Below are 26,348 nucleotides of genomic sequence, written 5' to 3'. Positions count from 1 at the left end.
CTGGAAACACAGTGAATCTACAGTGAATCCATTCCTCCAAAACAAACTAAGGAAAATTCCCACAACGCTAAACAGATCCACACAATAAATGCTTAAAGCATGGAAGGAAAAAGCAAGAAAACTGGTGCCATTCCCATCGCCACTAATTCCCCTGGCCCAATACCCACTATTCTACCAAGAATCCCAAAGCAGCCAAATAAAAACCTGTCAAACTAAAGGCCTATATTGCCTATCGACTTTTACAAATATCACAACCCCATATCAACATGGGACATACAAGATAAACTAGGGGACACTCCAATACTCTGGCTGACCCTAGCACCAACTACAAGCCTTCCTAATCAACCCAGCTACAAAAACAGCAGCCACCAGGCCACTGACTAGCTTTGAGAAGCTCCTCCTAACAATGGAGGGACAGAGTAAAGGGGTGGCCTCTACAATATATAAAATACTACTCCAAGACTCTACAAACCTGCTTACTACGATTAAAAACCAAGGAAGCATGGCATAGGATATGAATTAAACCCCACCCAATGGTCTAGACCAGGGGTCTGCAACCCGCGGCTCCGGAGCTGCATGCGGCTCTCTTACATCTTTGCCGCGGCTCCGGGGCGGATACTAGCGAGGGGAGGAGGCACATTGTGCGCCCCGACACTCCTCACTGTGGCGGGCGCTGTACTGGCTGTGACGTCGCATGGGGGCGGTGCGTGTGTTAGTCACGCACCGTCCCGACGTCACCTTCCTGCCCGCTGTCAGATCGTGGCTCCGGAGATATATTTGTTTTAAATGTCGCAATGGTTTTGCGGCTCCCAGTTGTTGTTTTTTCTTCGGAAACGGGTCCAAGTGGCTCTTTTTGACTTAAAGGTTGCAGACCCCTGGTCTAGACTATAGACCACCATTTAAATCCATCTCAGCCAATAGTAGTAGTAGTAGTAGTAGTAATAATAATAATAATAATAATAATAATAATAATAATAATAATAATTTATTACTTACATTACTTAGGGAGAGAACTCACCCTAAAACTTATACATAGATGGTACATAGCAACATGGAAGCTGGTACTCATACACCTAGGAACCTCCTCTAAATGTTGGAGAGACTGCACTTCCATAGACACACACGTCCACATGTGGTGGAAATGCCACAAAGTTCAATCTTTCTGGATATCAGGGCTGCAGGAAATTTCCAAAATAACAAAACAGGTAATAGAAGCAACTCCAGGACAGCACACACACACACACACACACACACACACGACAAGGAACTCATAAGTTACTTGCAGCAGCTAGAAATATCATAACTAGACACTGGAAGGAGCTATGAGGAGTGAACATAGACCACTGGCACCAAAATGTATGGAAAACCGCCCTGCTAGAGAAGTTAACCAACAAACACAAAATACCATGGGCATAAGCAAAGGAGGACACCTTCATCTCAGTATGGCTTCCCTTTATCGCATACACCACACAAAAAGACAGCACAACCTCTCCTCCCCAACAGCATATGACTCAGTATGGCTAACTTCATCCAACAACCTACCCCCCCCCCCCGCGCACACAAACAAGCCACACTGCAATCAACAGAGCACAACCAAACAAATCTGGGACCCCCAACCTCTTGCAGCATCAATGAAAAGAAATAAAGAAAGTCATACCTCGGGTTGCAAATGTGATCCATGCGGGAGGCACGTTTGCAACCCGCAGCGCTGTGTTTGTGTCTGCGCGTGACGTGGTTCGGCACTTCTGTGCATGTGCGTGACATCATTTTGCACTTCTGCACATGTGCGAGCACCAAAACACGGAAGTAACCCGTTCCAGTCCTTCTGGGCTCGGCATGGTCTGCAACTCAAATATGTGCAGCCCACAGCGTTTGCAAACCAAGGTATGACTGTACATAAACGAAGGACTACCCATGTGATGCTGGCACAAACCTCTACACTAGCAACAGACAATAGAACAATACTCTCTCTTTCCTCCTCCCTTTTCCCTCATGCAAGATGTATACCACAAAATAGATAAATGTAAATCACTAAATGCAATCAAACTCTGAAAAAGCATACAAACTGAAAGTGGAGACAACAAATGGAGCTGGGCATGTTTAGCCTGGAGAAGAGGAGGTTAAGGAGTGATATGATAGCCATGTTCAAATATATAAAAGGATGTCACATAGAGGAGGGAGAAAGGTTGTTTTCTGCTGCTCCAGAGAAGCGGACACGGAGCAATGGATCCAAACTACAAGAAAGAAGATTCCACCTAAACATTAGGAAGAACTTCCTGACAGTAAGAGCTGTTCGATAGTGGAATTTGCTGCCAAGGAGTGTGGTGGAGTCTCCTTCTTTGGAGGTCTTTAAGCAGAGGCTTGACAACCATATGTCAGGAGTGCTCTGATGGTGTTTCCTGCTTGGCAGGGGGTTGGACTCGATGGCCCTTGTGGTCTCTTCCAACTCTATGATTCTATGATTCTATGATTCTTCTATGAAATGTACCTTTCTGTGTTTATCTTTTTGTGTGTGTAACAAAACAAAACAAAACTTTAATAAAAACTAAAGAAAAGAACCTGTTCCTTGGCTAAGCAACCAGTTTGGCCTGGCATCGTCTCTGAAATAACCTGACAGAGCCTTGTGTGACTGCTGAAAGGCAGGTTCACAGCACCTTTATTATTAAAGAAACAACAGTCCCCAGATTTCCTTGAGAGTTTGGTGGATTAAACCACTTGTAAACTGCCCTGAGATCTTTTTATGAAGGGCGGAATATAAATTTCAACAACAACAACAACTTGCTCTAAGATTTTACTGTTGTTGAGCCCTCAGTTTTCCTCTCCTCGGCACCCCCATCTTCCTCTGCTCTCTCTCTCTCTCCTTTCCTTCTTCAATTTCCTTCTAACAAGTGACAAAGGGAAATGAGTACCTGAGAAGTTTTTAATACTTGGGCTGTTTGTACACCATGCCTTTAAAGCTCATTCAAAACACATTCCTTTCCCTCCAATAATTTCTGGGCATGATAGTTTAGCCCTCATAGAGTTGCAGTTCCCCCAAACCCTTAACAAACTATCGGGCTCAGAACTCTCTGAGTAAAAAAAATGTGCTTTAAAGGTATATTGCAGGTGTGGAGAAACTTTGGCCCCCTTGATGTTGCTAAATTACAATTCCAAACTAGAACAATCAGGGATGGAGGAAGTTAGAATCACAGAATTGCAGAGTTGGAAGGGACCCCAAGAGTCACCTAGTCCAACCCCCAGCCTCTATTCCAGCTTGTCAACATCCTTCTTAAACTGTGGCACCTAGAACTGGACACAGTATTCCAGGTGGGCTCTGATGGAGGCAGAAGAGAGCAGGACTATTACTTCCGTTGATCAGGACACTACTTCTGTTCATGCAACCTAGAATTGCATTAGCCTTTTTCGCTGCTGTCTCATGTTGTTGACTCACATTAAGTCATAGCATATCCCGCAACATTTTGGAAGAACAAATGAGGGTATACCCCCAACCCGCTGCTTCTGTTGCTCACCCCCTCATCACAACCACCACCCCCTCACTCATTTGCTGCCACCCCCTCACCCTCTCCCCCCCCCGGCTCATAGCTTTTCCACGGCCTCCACCTCCTCCTTCTTTGCAGCCTGAGCCATTTTTTGGTCCTGCGCTCTGGTGTGAGCCAACTGACTCGCAGCACAGGGCAGGATGGGAAAATGCTTGCCTTTTGGTCCTACATTCTGGCTCAGTCAGAGCATGGGAGAACATGCAGGATGGGATCAGAAAGTCAGACCGGCTTCTATGAATCCAGATGTCCCACTTTAAATGGGACAATTGGGTGGTATGTCTTAGTTCAGCAACTTCTGGAGGGCCAAAGGTTCCCCACATCATGTATAGTCCAAGCAGGAAACAGAGCCAAGCACTGGGGGTGGTTTAAAGGCCTTCCAGCCCAGCCTCTCTCCTCCACGCTCTGGTGCAAGGCAGACTATCAGCCCCCACAGATCACCCTATTGCAATCCAGGCCAGAGGCTGCCACACGCAGGGAGCAAACATCAAGTGCCTTGGGCAGATTCCCTGCAGAGAAATCATATGGCAAAAATAAACCCTGAACCAGAGGTGCCAGTTTGTGAGGGCCGACATTGTGTGCAGGACATCAGGAGGTCAGGAGGAGCCACGGCAGAACGAAATGCAGCGGCAGCGCGGCTTCAATGGCCGGTAGCTCCTCCTGCTGCCGCATTTTGGCCAAAAGCGCTGGGCCCCAGGAGTTGGTGTCCCTGCCCTGAATTGCACACAGTTACAGTGGTACAGTGGTTCGCCAGAAGCGGCTTAGTCCTGCTGGCCACATGACCCAGAAGCTGTACACCGGCTCCCTCAGCCAGTAAAGCGAGATGAGCGCTGCAACCCCAGAGTCGGCCATGACTGGACCTAATGGTCAGGGGTCCCTTTACCTTTACAGCGGTACCTTGGGTTTCAAATGCTTTAGGTTACAAATGCTTCAGGTTACAGACTCCGCTAACCTAGAAGTAGTACCTCAGGTTAAGAACTTTACCTCAGGATGAGAACAGAAATCGCACAGCAGCAGTGGGAGGCCCCATTAGCTGAAATGGTACCTCAGGTTAAGAACAGTTTCAGGTTAAGAACGGACCTCCAGAATGAATTAAGTTCTTAACCGGAGGTACCATTGTACTAACTAATATGGAGATTGGCCGGATGCAGGCAAACCACTTGTACTTAAGTGAATCTCTCCACTCATTAATGGCAGAAAAAGTGACTTTGGAATCTTCAAGTATCAAACGGCTGTCAAATGGAAGATGGAGGCAGCTTGTTTTCTGCTGCTCTGGAGGGTAGGATTCAAATAGCAAGAAAATAGATTCTGACTAAACATTAGGTAGAACTTTCTGACAGTAAGAACTGTTTGAATGGACTCCCTCAGAAGGTTGTGGACTCTCCTTCATGGAAGTTTTTTTTTTTTTAAAAAAACCAACAGGTTGGATGACCATCTGCTGTGGATTCTTTAGTTTTGTCCTGGATCTTAGACAAGTCAACCAAAGAACTGCATCCCTAGACTAGATTATTATTCTATGAAGCCAGAAAAACCTTTGGCACAACAAAATCTTTGCGCATTTTTCAGTGGCCCAGGCCCCTCAGATTCACAATTTCAGAATGTGGCAAATAGCCGCCAGTTGTCCCAGCACCTCAGATGAAAAGACCGCTTGAATAATAATAATAAGCTGTTTGAGGTAACAACTCATTAAAAAACAATATGCCCATTCAGGACCCATCAGTATGAAGATAATTAGCAATTCATGCCTAACTCCTTTCACAAAGAGGGCTTGAAATATGGAACGGTTGGCAAAATAGAAAATAATGGTGAAAGAGAGCACTGTTGGCTTGCAGAGATCATTTTTATTTGGAGCTTGATGAGATTGGGACCTGATAGTCCAAGCAAACTGTGCAGCTGTGGGGTTCTGTGCTTTTGGGGTTCTGTGCTGCCCTCCTAAATGTTGGGATGGGGGAGGGGTTTGTTTGGCCTGTGCTTTAAACTGAATTGACCCAGGGTTGTCTCCAACTAAGCTCTACTCAGAGTAGACCTAATTGAAATTAATGAACCTTAGTCATGTCCATTAACTTCAGTGGGTCTACTCTGAGTAGGGCTATGCATTGGACACAAGCATTTATTAACACTTCTTGGATTAATAAAATGATTGGAAAGTAATAACCTTTCAGATTTCACACTTCTCCAAATTATTCAATATGATTCTTAATTTAGAAACTGTACCAAAATGCATAAAAATTATATATTTTAGGATAAAGTAAAAATCCACACATTATGCTAAAATACATATGTAAACACATAATTACATGGGACGTGGGTGGCGCTGTGGGTAAAACCTCAGTGCCTAGGACTTGCTGATCGTATGGTCAGCGGTTCGAATCCCCGCGGCGGGGTGAGCTCCCGTCTTCGGTCTCAGCTCCTGCCCACCTAGCAGTTTTAAAGCACTCTTAAGTGCAAATAGCTAAATAGGTACCGCTTTATAGCGGGAAGGTAAACGGCGTTTCCATGTGCTGCGCTGGTGTTGGCTCGCCAGCTGCAGCTTCGTCACGCTGGCCACGTGACCCGGAAGTGTCTTCTGACGGCGCCGGCTCACGGCCTATAGAGCGAGATGAGCACGCAACCCCAGAGTCGGACACGACTGGCCCGTACGGGCAGGGGTACCTTTACCTTTAACTTTAAACACATAATTATGATGAAGAGTGTTTTAAAGTACATATCTAAGTATGAATATTTTGTACAGATATTTTAAAATTGCAGACTGATGCAAAAATGGGACAGAAAAGACATATATTTACATTATATTTGCCAATAATTGATATGTTTCAATGTTTAGTTTGTTTTACAATGACTTTAAAATGTTATAAAGTTCACATATTCTAACTGATCTATTTGTTGCACTGTCATGTTGCGTTTCAAAATGATTTAGTATTCGTTTGTTCTTGTAATGAAGTACTGTATTGGTTGTATTTTTTGTTGTTGTGATTTGCTTCGAGCATACCTATATGGAAAAGCAGCACACAAATTTAAATAATGAATAAATTTAAATGACAAACGCATGCAAAACAGGTAGACCTGTGAGGGCTGAAGTGCAGTTCCCAGGACTCTTTGTGCTTTAAATGCATGGTGTGCAATTGGCCTTCCTGTGAAGGAACTGGAAGGGTGAAGCGCCTGGCTGCTCGACTGCCCCACTCAGCGCTGCTTGCGGAGAACAAGCTTGGCAGATTTTCTTCTAAATCTCCACGCTCACATGGTTTTTAGATCTTTGGCGGCATGCAAGGCAGCAGGCAGGACGGCCTTATCCCATTAGCTAGTGTGTGTTCATAGACTGCTTGTGTGCATGGGCATAAAAACAAATTCAGAAAATAAAGGAACTGCAAATATTGATGTTGGAAGACAGGCTTGAGTTCTAACATCACCAGCATTTCAAGTGGGAGGCTAACGCACCCATTACCCACAAGTTTCTTCAGCAAACCATGAGTTGTCCCACAGACAAGCAAAGATGATGTGGATTATTTCTCCAAAGCTCATTCCCCCACACCCCCAGCTGCTCTCGTGACTGGGCAGTAGTTGTTACAAACCCCAGGGTCCCGGGGGGGGGGGCTTTTTTCAGGAGTGGGTGCATTACTGCCTTTTTAAGGGAAGCAGGTGCTGTTCCATTGCAGTGGGTGCCGATCACCACACCCTGGACCCACCTGGTCAACCTGCTCAGACTGGCTTTCACTAGGCAGGATGGACAAGGATCAAGTGAGAAAGCTGGTTACATCATTGCAGGTGTCTTCTTGGCACCATCAGGCTATATATACTGAAACAGACCCCATAAAATATGGGAAGGCACAGTACTGGAACGTTGACTGAATTTGCAAGATTTGCACGGCACTATGGAGCTGAGCAACTTTTTAATCCACTGAGTGCCATGCAAACTGGTGCTGAGTGCTCCAGAAGGTCACCCATCACTTCTGCGATGGCTAGCCTTTGGACCACCTGGAACAACTCTACTGGATTGCTCATCGAGGATGCAAGACAGGTGGACTCTCAGGAGAGAGTGGGTCAATAGCTCTCCTCACCTCACCTCCCCACAGCGAAACAGAGTCTCTCTGGAACACCCCTGCCCCGCCCCGAATATTCAGAGATCTAACATAAGTCTCCAGGGGCAGGCCAGCTGACTCAGTTCCCCATCACGGCAAGGTGGGTCTGCTGCACACAGTCCAAACTTCACCAGGAAGTGGCCTGATCATGCCTGAGTGCCTTGGTGCCATGTGGTGGATCTCAGGTGAGCACTATCTGCTTAAAATCAAGTTAGCTTTAACGTGTTAGAAGTTAATCTGATTATAAAAATGTCTGTGCTCAAAATCCTCCAGCTTGTTCTTTCACACTGGGTACAAACAGTGAGCATTTTTGTGTTTCAATGTGTATATATGCATATATATGTGTGTGTGGTCATAAGATGAAATCTTAATGCGGCAAATGTGTACAAAGTGCCACTTGCTTTCCCTCCTGGAGAATGTTCCTGTTTTCTGCCAAAAGAATCACAATGGCCCCAAAAGAATAGGATGTTCGCTATTACTATAGATTAGCCTGATTTACTTGCTAAGAACCTTGAAGCCAAACTGCTGGAAAGAAGGTGATATCGTCAAGTGCTTAGTGGACTTCAAAGCCTTGGCAAATTTATTTCTGGTTTAGGGCTTCCATCACAAAAGCACCCAAGGTGGGACAAAGGGTCTTTGGCATTAAGATGTTGGTGTTAGCAAAACAACCCAAAGCTCGGTGTTAGGAGCAGAGTTGCTTGTGGCACCCGCCTGGCATGCAAAGGTCGCAGGTTCAATCAGCAGCATCTCTCAGTAGAGCTGGGAGCAGTCCTTAGAAGCCGTGTTGATGATGCCAAGCTAGGTGAATCAAAGGTCTGCCTTATAAGGCAGCTTCCTTCCTATGGAGCAGCAATTCTGGATCTGAGTTTGCTCAGTTCACAGCTTGCCAATGATCTGGAAATGTCACTACAAATGTTAAAACAAAAAAAAAATCCTTCCAGTAGCACCTTAAAGACCAACTAAGTTAGTTCTTGGTATAAGCTTTCGTGTGCATGCACACTTCTTCAGATACACTGAAACAGAAGTTGCCAGATCCTTCTATATAGTGAGAAGGTGGGGAGGGGTATTACTCAGAAGGGTGGTGGGAATGGGTGATTGGCAGATAGCTGTGATGAGCCTGTTGACAATGACTGCAATAGGTCTTACAGGAAAAAGCAAGGGGTGAGAAGGTGAAAAATGACTTTGTCATGTATAATGAGATAAGAATCCAATGTCTTTGTTACTACAAATGTTATCACTGTAAGGACATGAAAAGGTCCCACATAGTTTTTAAAGTTGGAGAGCCTGTCTGCTTCACATGGGCGGTGGTGCGCATGGCAGTCTCCAGTGGCTGCCCCAGATTATGCAAGCAATTCTGCAATAATGCAGAGGCTGGTGGGGCAAAACTCTGGGAGTGCAAGCAGTTGAGGAGTTATACCTTGGCATCTCCAGCGATATGGCAAGGGGTCCTGAATGGAAACCTCTTGGGATGTGCACTTTCCCAATAGTAACTGATATTACCTGTGGAACTCACTCCCACAGGAGGCAGTGATGGCCACCAACTCGGATGGCTATAGAAGAAGATTAGACAAATTCATGGAGAAGAGGGGTATGTTTCCAAGCACAATTTAAAGTGTTGGTGCTGACCTTTAAAGCCATAAATGGCCTCAGTCCAGTATACCTGAAGGAGCATCTTCATCCCCATCATTCAGCCAAGACACTAAGGTCCAACACCGGGGGCCTTCTGGCGGTTCCCTCACCAGGGAGAGGGCAGAGGGCCTTCCAGAAGGCAGAGGGCCTTCCAGCTAGTCGTGCCCGCCCTGTGGAATGCCCTCCCATCAGATGTGAAGGAAATAAGCAGCTCTCTTATCTTTAAAAGACATCTGAAAGCAGCCCTGTTTAGGGAAGTTTTTAATATTTAATGCTGTATTGTTTTTAACACTCAACTGGGAGCCGCCCAGAGTGGCTGGGGAAACTCAGACAGATGGGCAGGGTATAAATAATAAATTATTATTATTATTATTATTATTATTATTATTATTATTATTATTATTATTAGCTACTAGCCATAACAGTTATGCTGTGCCTCCACAGTCGGAGGCATCAATTGCTGGAAACCACAGGAAGGGAGAATGCACTTGAGCACAGATCCTGTTTACCGCCTCCCCATAAGAGGCATCTGGTTGGCCACATCTGGTTAGTCCAGAACAGGATGCTGGACTAGATGGGACATGGGCCTGATCCAGGAGGCTCTTCTTATGCGCTTACGAGTTATAGAGACTATAGTCATTTATCATAAATGTTTAGATAAATCAAACCTGTATAATATAAGTGTGAATATGAATCAAACCATCCGATTCTGTATGCCAGTATTACACTGCAAGAAAAGGGAATGCCTGAAATTTTTAGCTTTTGTGAGTTCTTGTATTAGAACTGATGACTTAAAAAAAAAGAAGTGCTGATAATATATTTAAGGAAAAAGGAATTGATTCATCAAACTGATTATCATAGAATCACAGAGCCGGAAGCAACTTCAAAGTTCATCTAGTTCAGGGGTTTGCAAGCTAGGGGGCCTAATTTTTTGCCACCACCAATTTTGATGACGGTGGCAAACGGTGGGGGTGGGGTGGGGGGATAATTTGAAGAAGACACGTGTTGCTTTGGGTAACAAATCATCTCCTAGTCACTCATCAGATTGAACATTTGATGAGCAGAAAGAGGGGGTGATACAGCCCCGTGCTCATTCAATCTGCATGGATCATCAGAGGAGAGGGTGCCTGGGTGTGTGGTAGTGTTTGGGGGAGAGTGTGGGGTGATCACGCCCACCCACTTGTTACCTCCGTACAGTAGACTAGTTTGCACACACACTTGCTATTCAGGAAACAAAGAGGAATTATTAGAGTTCTATCCAGGCAAAAACACTCAAGAAGGATGTGAAGCAGGGCAGGTGAGGGGCGTGGCCTGAGGAGCGGGGATAAGGTTGTGGAGGGCGGATGGTTTGGGGATAGTCCAATGAGCTGGACAGAGAGGCTTGGAAGGCTGCATTTGGCCTATAGCAGCATCACAGGGCTTGCCCACACTTCCACTTGTACTGCTGCTTTCCCACTTCATCCTCGAATCGGTGCAAATGTCCACTGTGTTTTCCACAGACTGATGTTTGCTCCAAGTCAGCAGTAAAGAGCAGGTTTTCCTGGGGAAAGGAGTGGAGCAAACAGAAAACCATTCGAATCCATGACTAGAAAGCATGAGACAAGTGGAAAACCTCTCTAGGCACGGGAAAGCAGAAGTGTGGATGAGCCCACAGTGAATAAAAACAGTGAAAAGATTACCGTCTGTTCCACAGGCATGCTGGCAAGAGGTTTTGGTGCAGGACTTAAAGTTCCCAATAGCAGAAAATGTGTGGAACGCTATATGGAGTGAAGCTCCTTTAAGAAACATATATTCCCAAACTAGAGAAGTGGTGCTGAAATTAACCTACCAATGGCACTTTAACCAACTAAGGGCTCACCCACAATTCTGTTTGTCCCATGTCTAGAAAGCATGGGGCTGAGTCGTTTTCCCTTGATGCTGCCCCTTTCCCAGGGAAAACCTGCTCTTTATCTCTAAATCAGAGCAAACACCAGCCCTGCCCAAACTGGCTGTTTGTTCTGACTGAGCGCTAAAGAGCAGTTTCCCCTGGGAGAAAGGAGTGGGACTACCAGGGCACCGTCACAGAGGAGCCCCATCCCACTTGAGAAGGATCTCTCCTGCAGAATGTGAGGCCCAAGCCGGCATATGTAAGTGGAGGGGCTCCTTCAAGAATCTAGCTCCTAAACTGTTCAGGGCTTTCCATGGAAAGGAAAACCCATTGAATTGATTTCAGTATTGAATTGGCAGCCAGAACAGTTCATACCAGATAGGGATTATATGATCTGTCTATAGTATACTGTTCCCCTCAAATCTGTTGCAGCTACATTCTGCACATTTTTAAAACGTGTATCCCATTTTAGAGTATGTGACAATAATCACTTATGGAGAATTGCGATTCTGATTCTTTGCATCCAAGACTTCCTCCAAACCTTCCTGGGCAGAATTTTACTTATTGGATTCCCTTCCAAAGGAGAGCCACATGACTGGCTCATGCAAATATCCATGTCAAATGTTTGGTGGCACATTCATTTTTGATTAAGGTGTTCTCATTTAAAGTGATGCTTTCTTGAGGTGAGAGAAAGAGAAAGAGAAAGAGAAAGAGAAAGAGAAAGGGAGAAAGAGTAAAGGCTGGATATAAAAGTGATCAGTCAATCAATCTGAATGTTTCTGGTACAGCACAAGCAAATAATAATAATAAAAGTTTCCCCTTTTTACTGGTTCATTAAGATATCCCAGGAGACCAGCAGATCTTTCCTGGGAATGAGAGATTCTTGGATTTGCAAAATTGTCTCCCTGTACAATTGATTTCTTATTCATTTATTCATTTCCTTATTCATTTATTTAAAATTTAGAAATCATGTTTCCATGGTGCCAAAGGGTGCACAATAAGCAGCCATTATTAAATACTAAAACAAGGAGGCTGTGGGGATGGGAGGGGGATTAAGATCCTAAGGACAGCTCTGCTCCCCCATCTGGCTTCCCACAGTGGCCCCCTGGGAGCCACAGAGCAGGAGCGCATGAGGGCAGAAGCTCTTTCCTGCTACTGTTCCCCAGCAACTGGCATTCAAAGGGTTACTGTTTCTGACTCTGGAGGAAGCACAGAGTCACTAGTCCCTTCCAACTCTACAATTCTATGTGGCTGCTTTAAAAAAAGAAAAAAATTAAGGGTGCCCCCCCCCCCACTTTGCATCAGCTCAAGAAGCTTAACCAGTTAACTGGCGTATTAGCTGCTTGTTCATTTCAACTGTGCGCTACTGCATTAGAAAAACAAAACCCAAAATAATAATTAAAAAACATCACAGCAAAACTACCAGTCACAGAAACAAACAGAAAACAAAGGAGGACATTTAATTAGAAAATAAGGGTTTTTTTCTTTCCTTTCCCATTTCCCCAGCTTAAGGCCTAAGCCGATCTGTCTATGGGCAACACGTAACCTCGGCTGCATTCAGCTTTTGCTGGGATCCACGAGGCATTCTATCCGCCTGGAGGAAACTCCATCATTCAATATTGTGTGAATGGATGCTCTTAGGGTCGTTTTACAGGTCTTTCCTCTCTCTAAACCTGCTTGTGTTGGGTTTCTGATTGGGGTCACTGGTGCAGACAAAGAGTCATTTGCGAAAGCGGAGAGAGCGGCTGCGGAGGGCAGGAAACAGAACAGCCAGGGCAAATTCTTAGTGCTCATTCACCTACAAGACCTTTCTTTCTTTGCAGTCAAACCAACAAAGGCACTGAAGCCTAGCTGTGTTCGCCAAGTATAAAACACACCTGGAAGACGGTGGGGGGGGGGGGGAGAGAAGCTTTAAACTCTATCGCTGAAGGAACCAGAAGGTCTGCAAAACACAATCCATTTTTGATTGCTCCAGTTGGGCGATGGGGGGTGTCTTCCATCTTAACAGGAGGATTCCAAAAGAAGCAGGTTAAATCTTTTGAAGCTCTGATTCAATAGAACAACTATGGATTGGTGGGTTAAAAAAAAAACCTTAAACATTGATTATGCTTATATCTAAAGACATTATATTTCAAAAGTGCCTCAGATGCTCACATATTTAAGGCAGCGGGGGCTAGTATTTTGGGGCCTAAGGGTTACATTCTTCTCTGGGGGCCACAATCTCTCATGTGCACTCTCACATGTACATGGGACAAGTACACACAGAGGCAGATACCTACACATAGACCCCCCCTCTCACTCCTCTGCTGATCCGTGGAGGTGTCCCCCCCCCTTTCTGCTCATCAGGTGCTCAATCTGAGGAATGAGGAGGGGGTGACTTGCTCACCTCAGCACTGTGGTGTTTTTCAATATTTCTCCTCATATTGCCATTGCCAGAAAAACTGGTGGGGGCTCTGTGGGCCAGTGAAATTGTCCCAGAGGGCTAGGAGCTAGTAGTCACCCCTGCTTTACAGCTACAGTGGTACCTCGGGTTACATACGCTTCAGGTTACAGACTCCGCTAACCCAGAAATAGTAACTTGGGTTAAGAACTTTGCTTCAGGATGAGAACAGAAATCGTGTAGCGGCGGCGCAGCGGCGGCAGCAGGAGGCCCCATTAGCTAAAGTGGTGCTTCAGGTTAAGAACAATTTCAGGTTAAGAACAGACCTCCAGAATGAATTAAGTTCTTAACCCGAGGTACCACTGTACTCTCTTGCATGATTAAGAAGATACCGTATATTTGTTGGAGTGGCACACGGGTATTCACCCCCCAAGACAGCCTGTCACTGGTATGAGCAGCAAGCAGTACCTCAGTCCCAGATACAGACCCCACAGTGATTTGGATGCATATTTTGGGGAGGATGGAAGTTATAGGAAGGTTGTATGCTTCTGCAAATGCAGAGATCTTCTAACTGCTATGTTTATTTAGACTTTATGTTGGGGAAGGCTGGTTGAAAGAAAGAGAGCATGCAGAAAGCAGTCTGGTCTACTGGGAGACTCTGAGGGCCTTTGATACTTCAACACAAAAGATGCCAGGGGAATTTGGGAGGGAGATGCTTTGGTCCTGGAATTCAGTAACACTCTATTTCATGGTGCAAATGTACAAGGCTCACACTACACACCCCCAGTTGTCCTTCATTTGATGTTATCAGAACTGCTTCTTAGGTATTTTGAAGTTCCAGCACACATGCATGGCTTACATGTCTCATACCTCTAGTATCAGATCACAGTTTATTTATTTTTTAGTTGCTTTTCCTTACCCTGTATCTCAGCTCATGCATTTATATAGCCACTACCTTTTCTGCCAGCTTCATGCATCTGATAAAACAGGCTTCTGCCTACTAAATCTCAGACCCAAATGTATTAGCTACCCCTCAGGACTAGCTAATTATATCACATAAATCTTTGCATAAGAAGAAACAGATATGTATGGCAGATGAAGGCTGCACAGCAAATTGTACCATAGAATCAAAAAATTTCAGCTCTAGCTAACCACAAGAGAGGATATAGACACAAAATATCTCAATCTCCCTCCTCATTAACAGCTGATGACATGTTCTAGCAGTATAACTGCTTTCCATCACTCATAAAGACAGACACCTGGTTTTCTTTGCTTCAAATCAAACTAGACACAGAATTTTTGCACTTCTTTTTTTTTTTTTAAAAAAAAGATTCTTAGACTCTTTTGAAGAAGAACATATGGGGGGCTATCAGATAGAGGGGAAGAAAAGACAGCAGCAAATCCAAATGCCAAAGGCAATAAATGCACACCTGAAATCACAGTATGAATAGACATGATGATTTAAAACACCAGTCCTTCTACCTCTGACCTTTATGCACAACACTTGCTTAGGCATCCATGTAGCTTTACATAGAGTAGTTGTCTATCGCATTCTTTTCGGTGCCTCTCCTCTGAGTGGACAGTGCACCATTTCAGCCACCACAGTTTCCAAAATGCTCTTTCATCTTACATTTAGACACCTGTCTAAGGGGAAAGAATTTGGTTGCGCCACAGCCCCTGGGGGTTGCCATCCACAGTCCAAATTTGTTCCTTTGGGAGTGTCAGATCCAGTACCCAACCTCCCCTTGGGCTGTAAAGAGATGAAAAGGCAAATCAAGACTCCTACGCAGGTGTCCCTTAGATGGTAACAAAACCTTCAACAAGACCACAAGGCAGACTACAAAAAACTCTCTAGTGAAAGCCAAAGGGCTTTCCAGACCCCAAGATATTGAAAATATGTGAAATGATTTCCTACCTGGAAATGTTTGGAATCTGTCCCCCATTTTTTTCCTGGCTGAAGAAATATTCACAGCACTACACACAACCCTCCCCCCACCCAAAAAAAAACCCCAACCAAAATGCAGCAGCAGCAAAAAACAAGACCCTCAGACTTATTTTATCCACCCTGTTTAGTTAAACTCCACAGCTTACTGAGCAGATTACAGGGCATAGGAAGCCCTTTCCTTTGCCCTCAGCTCTCATGACGTGAACTTACCAAATAAACGCGATGCCTCAGAAGAGGTGGGCCTGTTGGTGACCGGGCGGGGGGGGGGGGGGTGTAGTGAGAGGAGTGAGGTAGACAGAGAAGATGGAAAACAACAGGACCTTTTAAAAGTATATGTAATCCCTTCGCAGCCAGAAATGTTAAACACGACAACGCCTGCTGCAAACTATTCTGAGGAAGCGCCTTTGACAATGCCACAAGAAAAACAGGTGCTTTGATAAAATAATTTTATTCTGATATGCCCGTCGATCTGGGAAATTTAAAATTGGCTGAATCAGCTGGCCTATTTGTTTCACATATGTGAGAAATTGCTTCTGTTCAGCAGGGCTTGGGTCAGCCTTCACTAAATTGGTGTCCTCCCAGCCAACAAGCTGATGGGAGCTGTGGTCTATAGCATCTGGGGGGCACCAGGTTGGGGAAGGAGGGATTGGTTACTACATTACCAGAGGCAGAGAGGGTGGAGAGCTCCAATGCCTTGTGCTTCTCCATCTCTGTGCTGCTCTGCAACATCTTCAGTGAGATGTGCAAGCTCTCTCTGTGCTCCACTTCAGGCATTGCGGAGAAAACAGGAAGTAAAGAACACGAGAAGAGAGTCCACCATCCTGTCCCCAGTGGCCAACCAGGTGACTCAGCGGGAAGCCTAAAAGTAGGGTTTGAGCACAACAGCACTCCCCTCCCCCCCTGGTTTCCCACCGGTGATATTCAAAGGTGTTAGGGGACACATCATGCTCCTTCTAGGGTAGTTTGTCCACCTTTGGTCCCCACACTGCACTCAGTTTTCACCTGTGGCTCTAGAAGCTGTCTGCATGTGACAGCAGCCACACCTGGGAACAGCCTCAACTGGCCAGCTAAGCAGGTGAGGGGAGCAGATTGGTCTGAAACCCTCAGTGAGTTAGGGATTTGCCCTGCATGTGGAGACAGACTCCGGCGGATTGAGTGGACAAGGCCAAGAATGGGTCCAACATTCAAAAAGGCGGTTTCTGCATGTGCTGTAGAGGGAAGTGAGGGGAGATGGGACTCATCCACCTGGGGAGGTAGCCCATCTAAGGAAAAGGAAAACTCCGATCCTAAACCTTGCAGGATATCTTCAGGAAAAGAAAAGGCTAAGTAGTAAACTCTACACAAATGTGGAATGGAGTCACAAAGGCAGTTGGATGGCACCTTGTACGCCTCCTTCTGGCAACTCCTGCAGCCAAGCTGGTGCCAAATGTACTGCTCTGCTTCCCTTTGGACCATATTAGTGAGACTGAGGAGGGATCCTGTCGTTTGGGCAGCCCAGGACCTCTATCTATACACACCGCCCAGGGAGGTCACTTTGATGCGGCTAACACAGCGGTTTTTCACCCCTGGAAGTGTACTCCATTGTCTCTTGAGACCGGGGTGCCAACTTGAATAAAATATTGTGGGGGCCCAGGCAACACCCCCCTGCATAATTGATTGCATGACGCAGTGCGCACACAACATTTGAACACCATTTGAATGGGAATGCCCATCAACTTTGTGGGGGGCCGGTCCCCTCAGATATTTTATTGTGGGGGCTAAATCCCCCATGGCCCCTAGGAGTTGGCTGCTATGCTTGAGACAGACGGATGCCAACAAGAACTTTCTCCAACAGTGCAGGAAAACATAGCCATCAATATCCCTCTCCTGCATGAATTTGTCTAATCCTCTATTGCAGCCATCTCTGTTGGTGGCCATCCCACTGACCCTAGTGGGAGACATTTCCATAGTTTAACTATGTGCTGTGTCAAGAAGCACTTCCTTTTATCAGTCCTGAATCTTCCAGCATTCATTTTCACTGGATACCCACAAATTCTAATATAATTGGAGAGGAAGAAAAATACCTCTCTGTCCACTTTTCACATGGAATCCATATCTTAATTCCCTTCTATCATGTCCCTTTATTCTCTTCTCCCTCAATCAAACAGCCCCAAATACTGTAATGTTGCTCCTTCCTCTTGATCATTTTGATCAGTCTTTTCTGAACCTATTCCAGCTCCACCATGTCCCTTTTAAGGTGAGGCAACCAGAAATGTACACAGTATTCCAAGTGTGATCACACCATAGATTATGATATCAACCATTTCGATCCAATTCTAACCACTGTGGAGGGAGCTGCGCCTGAAACTACAGGAACTTAAGATTTGGATCTCAATCCTTAGTAGAAACCAGTAGCTTGTCCTTTCGTTAATTCTGACAAACAAAATAGGTAAAGCATCAGTCTCAGGGAATCAGAACCTGCTGGATGAGGCCAATTGTCCATCTAGTCCAGCACTCTGTTCTCACAGTGGCCAACCAGATAGACCAAAGGGAAACCCACAAACAGGATCTAAGGACAAGAGCCCTCTTCCCTCCTGTGGGTTCCAGTAACTGGTATACAGAAGCATCGCCGCCTCCAATTGTGGAGGCAGAGCTGAGCCAATATCTTGGATTTACAACAGTAAAAAGCAGTTATCTAACGCAAGAGGACAACAAGAGCAGATGATTGGTTTAACCTTTGCCCCTTAATGAATACCCATCATTATTTCACTCCTATGAAAACATCATACAGTGTTCTGTTGGGGATTTCACAGTGCGAGATAGGGGGCAAATATTGGCCTTTGCCCCATACATGAGTGGCTGAGCTAGCCATGGACAAGAGCCTCACCATAGAGTTGAGATGGGTAGTGCCGTGTGTCTCTGTGTGCAGAACAAAGAGGCAGACTGGTCTCCCCCTCCCGGGATCCTTGCAACTTCTTGGCCTCTGGCCGCCCCTGCCCACCCTAATGACGGACATTGTGCTAATGATTTTGTAAAACCCAAGCAAAGTTCCTTACTGAGTGCACCATGGAAAGCAGACAACTATTTTGGTATGCAAAATGCTAAGCTTTCCTAAGGAGCTTACAGACTAGGCTGCATGGAATAGACGGGAGTGAACAATTCCATGTTGGCCTCCAAAGCAAAGTCTGCAGACTCTGCCATTCGCAATGGAGGATATTAAAATGGTAAACCTTGATTGTGTGTGTGTGTTCTCTTCACTTCTGTGCTTCCCACAGCAAACAGATACTGTATCCCAAACATCTCTCTCTCCGTTTTAATTTTAAGCTTTCAAGCAGCAATGGAGTTCTGGCTCCCAGGGCCATAGCTAGGGGGTGGCAAGGTATGTCCATAAATAAGAATATTGATTATTGCCTCGTAAGAAAAAGTTTTAAATAGAGGGTGAAATGAATGGGGTGGGGTGGGATTTGGAGGAGAGGCGGAAAGAAGAGCTAATTTGTCCGTGGCCAGGGGGCACAATCTGGACAGTTCTGCTAGGGGTGCAAGATCACCTAGCTAGGGCTCTGCTGGCTCCTTAGTCAAAGAGAACATGCAACCTTCCTTTTCTTGGTAGCATAACGTGATCTGTCTTGCAAACGTTAATCTACAAAAACCAAACAAACCCCACCCTCAAGTGCAGGTAGGCAGTGGGACTGGATGATCTTGGCAAGAAAGATCTGATTGCATATGCAGAGCCACCAATTTAGTTCTTGTAGAGATGTATTTTCAACTTCTTCCTGATTCTGCAGCTTCTACCTTTACTCCCCAAATAATGCATGATGAGCTGTGTGGAAATCAGGCGTTGTTCCTTTTTCCTTTTTCATGCAGACTGCAAGGAATTGTGATCGCTTGCCCTCCCTCTCCGCTGTCAAAATTTAGCTTGTGGGCTCCCAGAGGCAGCAACTGGCCTTTCACAGGGTTGGCAGCAAGGGTTGGCATGGTTGGGCATTTGCTGAGGACCCAGCGACAAGAGCCCCCAGGACCTGCTGCAGGACGGGCACACCTCCTCCAAAACCTGGAGCCAATACTGTGTTTACGGTACCATGTATACCTATAGCAGTGATGCTGAGATAATCATGATGATCCTAAGGAATTCTTAGCCTTATGTCTCCCCCTTTCCCTACTCACTAGTCCTGCTGGCATTGTCGTTTCCATTCTCATAGCTGATCCTGCCCCCGTCGTCTGTGTCTGAGCGGTCCTGGCGCTCATAATGCCTCTCACTGTCGCCGTTCTTGTCCCGACTCGACGACGATCTCCTCCTGCGCCTCTTTCTCCTGTAGCCACGTGGCACTGGCACCCCAATGTAGATGGAATGGTAATCTGCTAGGAAGAGGAAGAGACAGAGGCGGAGAGAGAGTGCAAGGGAGGGAGGATCAGAGGGGGAAGAAAGAGAAAGGCCCACAGGGCAAAGCTCCAAAATCATTCCCAACAAATTTCTTGGGCTCTCTTTCGTTCTGTCCCTGGCTCTGTTGGAGGGTATGGAGTTATGTGACGCCCGAAATACCACCATTAGAAAAAATCTGAAGGCAGCCCTGTACGGGGAAGGTTTTTTTTAAAAAAAGTTTAAAGTTTTATTACAGTGGTACCTTGTTTTTAGAACAGTTTAGTTTATGAACAACTTGGAAATAGAACGCTGCAAACCCAGAAGTGGGTGTTCCGGTTTGTGAACTTTGCCTTGGAAGATGAACATGTTCTGTGTCCTGTCAAGTGTGTTCCATTTGTTGTTTGTAAAAAGAAAAGAAAAAAAGAGCCTTCCTGTTGAGTCTGTTGGCTGTTGAGTCCTGAGAACCCACGCAACACAGAGGTGATATTTGGAGCTTTTGTTTTTGCTATTTTTTGCGTTCTTTGTTTTATGGGACTGACTTGTGACTGTGGCTTGTGACTTTATTTTTTGTGACTTGTTTTTGTGACTGTGTGGAACCCAGTTCAGCTACTGATTGATTGTGTGACTGCAGAAATGGATACAAGCCCCCCATACAAACAATGACTATCATCAGTGCACCTAAGAAAAAACAATAATTTTAATTTTTATCATCTATAATATTGTCTTATTTATTTTATAGTACAGTACATTGATTATTGCGTTCATTTTATGGATCAGTGGTCTCGTTAGATAGTAAAATTCATGTTAAATTGCTGTTTTAGGGGTTGTTTTTAAAAGTCTGGAACGGATTAATCCGTTTTGCATTACTTTCTATGGGAAAGTGTGCCTTGGTTTTAGAACGCTTTGGTTTTGGAACAGACTTCCGGAACGGATTAAGTTTGGGAACCAAGGTACTACTGTATGTCATTTCAACAAGTTAATTAATTAATTAATTTATTATTATTATTATTATTATTATTATTATTATTATTATTATTATTAACAAATAATAATAATAATAATAATAATAATAATAATAATAATAATAATAATAATAGAAGCTGAACAGGGAAAACATGCAAGGGCGATATTTTCTTCATGCTGATGTTCAGATGCCCCATAATATGGGATGCTTGGAGGGTCTGTAATTGTACCCTGCCCATCTGATGGTTCTGCTTTTCCTCTGCAGTTAGAGGAAGCAATGTTTCTGAATCCCACTTGCGGGAAACCATTGGAGGGGAGAGTGCCATTGTACTTCAGTCCTGCTTGCAGGTTTCCCACAGGCGTATTGTTGGCCAATTTGAGAACAGGATGCTGGACTGGATATGCCAATGACCCTGCAGACTCTTCTGATGCTCAGATTTTCCGAGTTTTGTGCCCATAAAGGTTTTTGTTGATTGTGTTTATTACGATTAGTTTAGTATTTCTGGTGTGTTTGTAAGTCACCTTGGGTCATTTTAACAAGCGAATTAATAATAATAATAATAATAATAATAATAATAATAATAATAATAATAATAGAAGCTGAACAGGGAAAACATGCAAGGACAATACAGTCGTACCTTGCTTTTCGAACATCTTAGTTCTCAAACGTTTTAGCTCCCAAACGCCACAAACGTGGAAGTGAGTGTTCCGGTTTGTGAACAATTTTTGGAGGCTGAACAGGGCCTCTGCGGCTTCCAATTGGCTGCAGGAGCTTCCTGAAGCTAATCAAAAGCCGTGCTTTGGTTTTGGAAGTCAAAGGGACTTCCAGAATGGATTCCGTTTGACATCCAAGGTACGACTGTATTTTCTTCATGCTGATGTTCAGTTGTCCCATAAAAAGGGAGTGTACAAGGGTGCAAGCCTTCGCTAGTGGCCACAATGGAAGGCAGACAGATCAAACTGTGACACGTGGAGTCAACTTACCATCTTCATCATCATATCGCATCCTGGAGGTGCTGAGGCCTCTCTCGCTCATTGCATCTTCATCATCCATCGTGGCCAATCAGGGGATGCTTAGAGTACAAAGAGCAGGAGGAACAATTAAAGTCTTCTGGGTTTGGTTTTGTAAGAAAATCATTTTTATTGTGATTTCTCATCAACTCAGGACCTACACAACATAAGAGAGAGCTCCTCCACATCCCTGTCTTAGCCATCCATGAAAACAAAGGCAGTGTCGTCAACACAGTGTAGTCAAGCAGGCACATTTTCACCCTGTCTTTCTTCCTCCTTCTCCTGTAAGGAACTTCCTAACAGAGCAATCCTGTCTCTTTAAAAAAATGGATGTCTTTTTATCCAGATCTCTATATCTATTACTATAAGTAATAGTGCCACTGTATTCTGCTCTGGTCAGACCTCACCTGGAGTACTGTGTCCAGTTCTGGGCACCACAATTCAAGAAGGACACTGACAAACTGGAACGTGTCCAGAGGAGGGCAACCAAAATGGTCCAAGGCCTGGAAACGATGCCTTATGAGGAACGGCTAAGGGAGCTGGGCATGTTTAGCCTGGAGAAGAGGAGGTTAAGGGGTGAAATGACAGCCATGTTCAAATATATAAAAGGATGTCACATAGAGGAGGGGGAAAGGTTGTTTTCTGCTGCTCCAGAGAAGCGGACACGGAGCAATGGATCCAAACTACAAGAAAGAAGTTTCCACCTAAACATTAGGAAGAACTTCCTGACAGTAAGAGCTGTTTGACAGTGGAATTTGCTGCCAAGGAGTGTGGTGGAGTCTCCTCCTTTGGAGGTCTTTAAGCAGAGGCTTGACAACCATATGTCAGGAGTGCTCTGATGGTGTTTCCTGCTTGGCAGGGGGTTGGACTCGATGGCCCTTGTGGTCTCTTCCAACTCTATGATTCTATGATTCTATATCAGATTTTGCTAAGCCTCAGTGCAGTAGGCAAATTAGAGTCCTGTATGACATTAGCACCATTGTGCACCACCACCTCCATTTTATCTGTATGCTGCCTTTCTACAAAAAATGATGCCCAAAGCGGCTTACAATAACAATGAGAACAATAAATCACAAAACAAGGGTTGCCATATTTCAAAAAGTGAAAATCCAGACACAAAAGTTGTTGCAAAGTTGCTGAGCTGGTTGGGGTGGCGGAGGGGGGGGGGCAATAACTAAAAAAAAGAGAGTTTTTAACCTATTTTTTCCAGGAAATTCGCCAAAAAAATCAACACTTCCTATATGCCAATATGGGCTGCCGGACATTTTAACCGAGTTCCAAAAAATTCCACCCAGACACAATTTCTGACAGACGAATCCCAGCTATGTCCAGGAAATTCCAGACATATGGCAGCCCAAACAAAACCCACTGTCTCAATAGCAATTTCACTATAACAGCAATAACAAAACTGGAACATATATCAATATCAACATAACTTTATAACACAAAGCTTATAAACTATGGTGTTACGGGCAGCAGAAGTTGCTGAAATAAATAAATCAAAAATATTATTTGGTGGGGAAGGGAGACAGGGACAAAGCCACCCCCCCCTTACAGCAATTCTGGATCCTGGGACTACTCAACTAGTTCTCCATAGCTGTTGCAGGGTGGGTTGGTAAGGTTGCTTCACAGTTAAGTTTTCCACAATAGTTTAACTGTTTAAATTGTTATGCTTTTTAACTAGCTTCTGTTTTTTTGTATATTTTAATTACAATTTTTTAAAATGCTCTCATAGAATTGTCTTATTGTGTGTGCCTTTTAATAATTGATGGATTTTGTAATTGATTTTACACTTGCAAACCACTTAGAAGCCATTTGGGCATGTGAGCAGTTAATAGTAGTAAATAGCAGTAAATTCATAAATAGTAAATAGGTAATCAAATCTCCACGTAGCATTGGCTGTTAACCTTTTACCTGTGAAACCCAGCGGGGGAGAAGAAAACAGAAAATTCTGATCCAGCGGGTAACTGGCCATGAAATCAGAGAAGATGGAGAATTGAGTGGCTGGTGATGTGCTAGTCTTTGTGATGGTGTTTTGCACTTCTAAAAATGGCATCAGCCTGATCATGCAAGCCAGTGATTAGTCACAACCGACGTAAGTGTTAGCAAGGGGCTCTGCCTCACCATCATTTTAAGACTTACCCTAACAGCTTCTTCATGCTAGTGAACTCCATTTTGCCAAGGGAGGCTTAGGGAACTTGCACAAGAGCATCCTTTACCTTCAGGAGTGATGCTTACCAACTAGACAAAGGGATGTGAGGGAATGCAGGCGCCTTCCTCTCTGCCTAGTCTCAAACTCAATCAAGTCACCCAAGGCATGCCGACTCTTGGGCCTTTCAAAGAGCCCCCGTAAAGGCAGACCCATGCCTAAAGCACTCGGGAACCCACTGGCACACTCACTCCAGATACCTGGCCAGCCATCAACACCCATTAACATTTGTCACGTATAGGAACCCCATCAGAGGAAGCTGCCTTTTACTGCCCCAGACCACCTAGCTTAGCATTGTCTACAATGGTCATAGGCACCAGCTCTCCAAGGTTACAGGTAGCAGTCTCTCCCAGCCCTACCTGAAGATGCCATGGCTTGGGACCAGGATAACCAGAAAGATCACCTCACTCCTTATATACCCAGCTGAGGTGAGGGCCTCTTGCAGGTGCTTTCTTATCAGGAGGCCTGTTCCACACAGTGTAGGAACCGGGCCTTATGTGTAGTGGCCCCTGCCCTTTGAAATCCGCTCCCCTGGAATGTTAGGCAGGCACAACCTCCCAGGCTGTCTTTTAATTGCCTGCTGAAGACCTTCCTTCAACACGTTTCAAAGTTGAGGTCTGCTTCTGTACTGGAATTGTTTTAAAGATGTTTTTATAGTGTTTTCACTTGCGGTTTACCATCCTGGGCTCCTTTCGGAGGAAGGGCAGGATATAAATAAAATGAATAAATAATCGAACAAGGAGGCAAATAGAGATGGGGACTCATGTGACTGAATGACACTCCCCCAAACTTCTTTTCTGAATGCCCTGAACCTAGAAAACATGAATGGCACTGGGAAATCTAAGCTAGCACCCTTCCCCTTTGTGTCTAGTTTTACGGGGGGCGGGGGGGAGTTATGGAGGATCATTCAACCAGCTGCCACCTGCAATCTAAAGTGGCCCAGGCACACACAAGTTTATCACCTCATCTGCTGCTTGTGAGATGTAGGTCACACAGTCTACTTATTAAGGCAGAATTATTGAACAGCACCATATTCTTCCACAAAGAGTGTTTCTTCCAAGGCTCAGCTTAAGCCATAGTGTCAAATTTCTATTCTGTGGCATCTTTCCCTGTATAGCACCTGCAGAGTATCTGAGTCTTTTTTTAAAAAAATAAAATTAAAAAAAAATCACGAATGCATATTAGTTTGCTAATTATTTCATGTGCCCTGATTGCCCTTCATGGGTGCCTGAAAATGAAAGGGTGATTGCTCATGGCAGGAAAATCAATCCCCTCCAAAGTCACTTTGAGACTGAACCAGCAGCCAGCACCCATTCAGGGCTTCCACCCGCTGCAAACGAAGAGCTGGAATCCATTCATTTCATTACTGCAACACCCTGACCAACAACTAAGAGAAAATATTGTTGCATTGCAGCTGATTAAGGAATATAAATACTTATTTAAATATTTATTATGACTGCTGCCAGCCAACTGACAAAATTTTAGTTGATTAATCACCTGAGTTTTTTAATCAGCCTATTGCAGTGACTTTACAAGTAGCCCCACCACACTGCAAGACTTAAAAGATAAGTTGCAATATCCGAAATAGGCTTACTATGGAGTAAGTATCACTGAAGTCAGTAGGCCTTTTCTTTGGTTAAACATACACAAGGTCAAGCTGTTAGTTGATTAAAGCACCCATGAGAGCTTTTTGCCTCTTTGATATCCCACTTTCCTTTTTTGTCGAATGAAAATCCTAAGCTAGGAGAAACCACCGTGCTCAGTGTGAATGCAGGCTGCCCACCTCTCCCTTTTCTGAACAATTCCAGCACCTGACAGGACTACAAAAGTTGAATAAGTATTGCACTACTCACACTTGAAACGTCCCAGGAAATACTCCAAACTGAGTTCAGGGGATCTGCAGCCAGTCTGGGGCTCTATCAGGTCTCGGGTGGCTGAAGAATGAGCATAGAAGTCACGGATGCAAGGGCACTATTGACTCCCAGTGCCCAAGGCTGGACAGCCTCCCAAATGAGGCCACCAGGATTGATTCTTTCAGAGCACAGTGACATCACATCATGGGACACAGATAGATCCCCACAGACGCTGCACCAGCAAATACTGCTTCGCTCAGATAAACGCAATCAGCTTAAAGTAGCCAGTCTTCAGGTGGTCCACAAGCCAAGATGGATTTTTGCTTAGGGCTCTGATCTGTTGGAACTCACGAGTGGAGGGACTGAAAGGCCACAGTGGATAAAGTTAGGTGAATTGTTTGGATGGGCAAAAGTGATGGAGTTTCTGAATGATACAGATGGAATGGATTCTACCACTGAGTACCAGATAGGAACAGCAACATATCCTGTCGGGAGGGCCATATCTGCCAATTTCACTTTCTCTCTTAAAATCAGTTCTCT

At 44.8% G+C, this 26,348-nt stretch overlaps 1 protein-coding gene across 1 annotated transcript in view; it reads right to left on the bottom strand.

Annotated features, from left to right (window-relative positions):
- Window positions 1–25,879, bottom strand: part of SLC4A5 (solute carrier family 4 member 5) — an 87,801-nt gene extending 61,922 nt beyond the window's left edge. Inside the window, exons 1-3 of the mRNA XM_083514168.1 lie at window positions 25,809–25,879; window positions 21,720–21,808; window positions 19,577–19,771 (exon numbers count right to left, since the gene is read on the bottom strand). Coding sequence (XP_083370294.1) covers window positions 19,577–19,771; window positions 21,720–21,789 — 265 coding nt within the window. The 5' untranslated portion in view covers window positions 21,790–21,808; window positions 25,809–25,879. The remainder of the gene's footprint in view (window positions 1–19,576; window positions 19,772–21,719; window positions 21,809–25,808) is intronic.
- Window positions 25,880–26,348: the final 469 nt, after the last annotated feature.

Source organism: Podarcis liolepis (assembly GCF_965112155.1).
Source record: "Podarcis liolepis genome assembly, chromosome: 7".
In the NCBI taxonomy this organism is placed as follows: Eukaryota; Metazoa; Chordata; class Lepidosauria; order Squamata; family Lacertidae; genus Podarcis; species Podarcis liolepis.
This window is presented reverse-complemented; position numbering and strand designations above follow the sequence as displayed.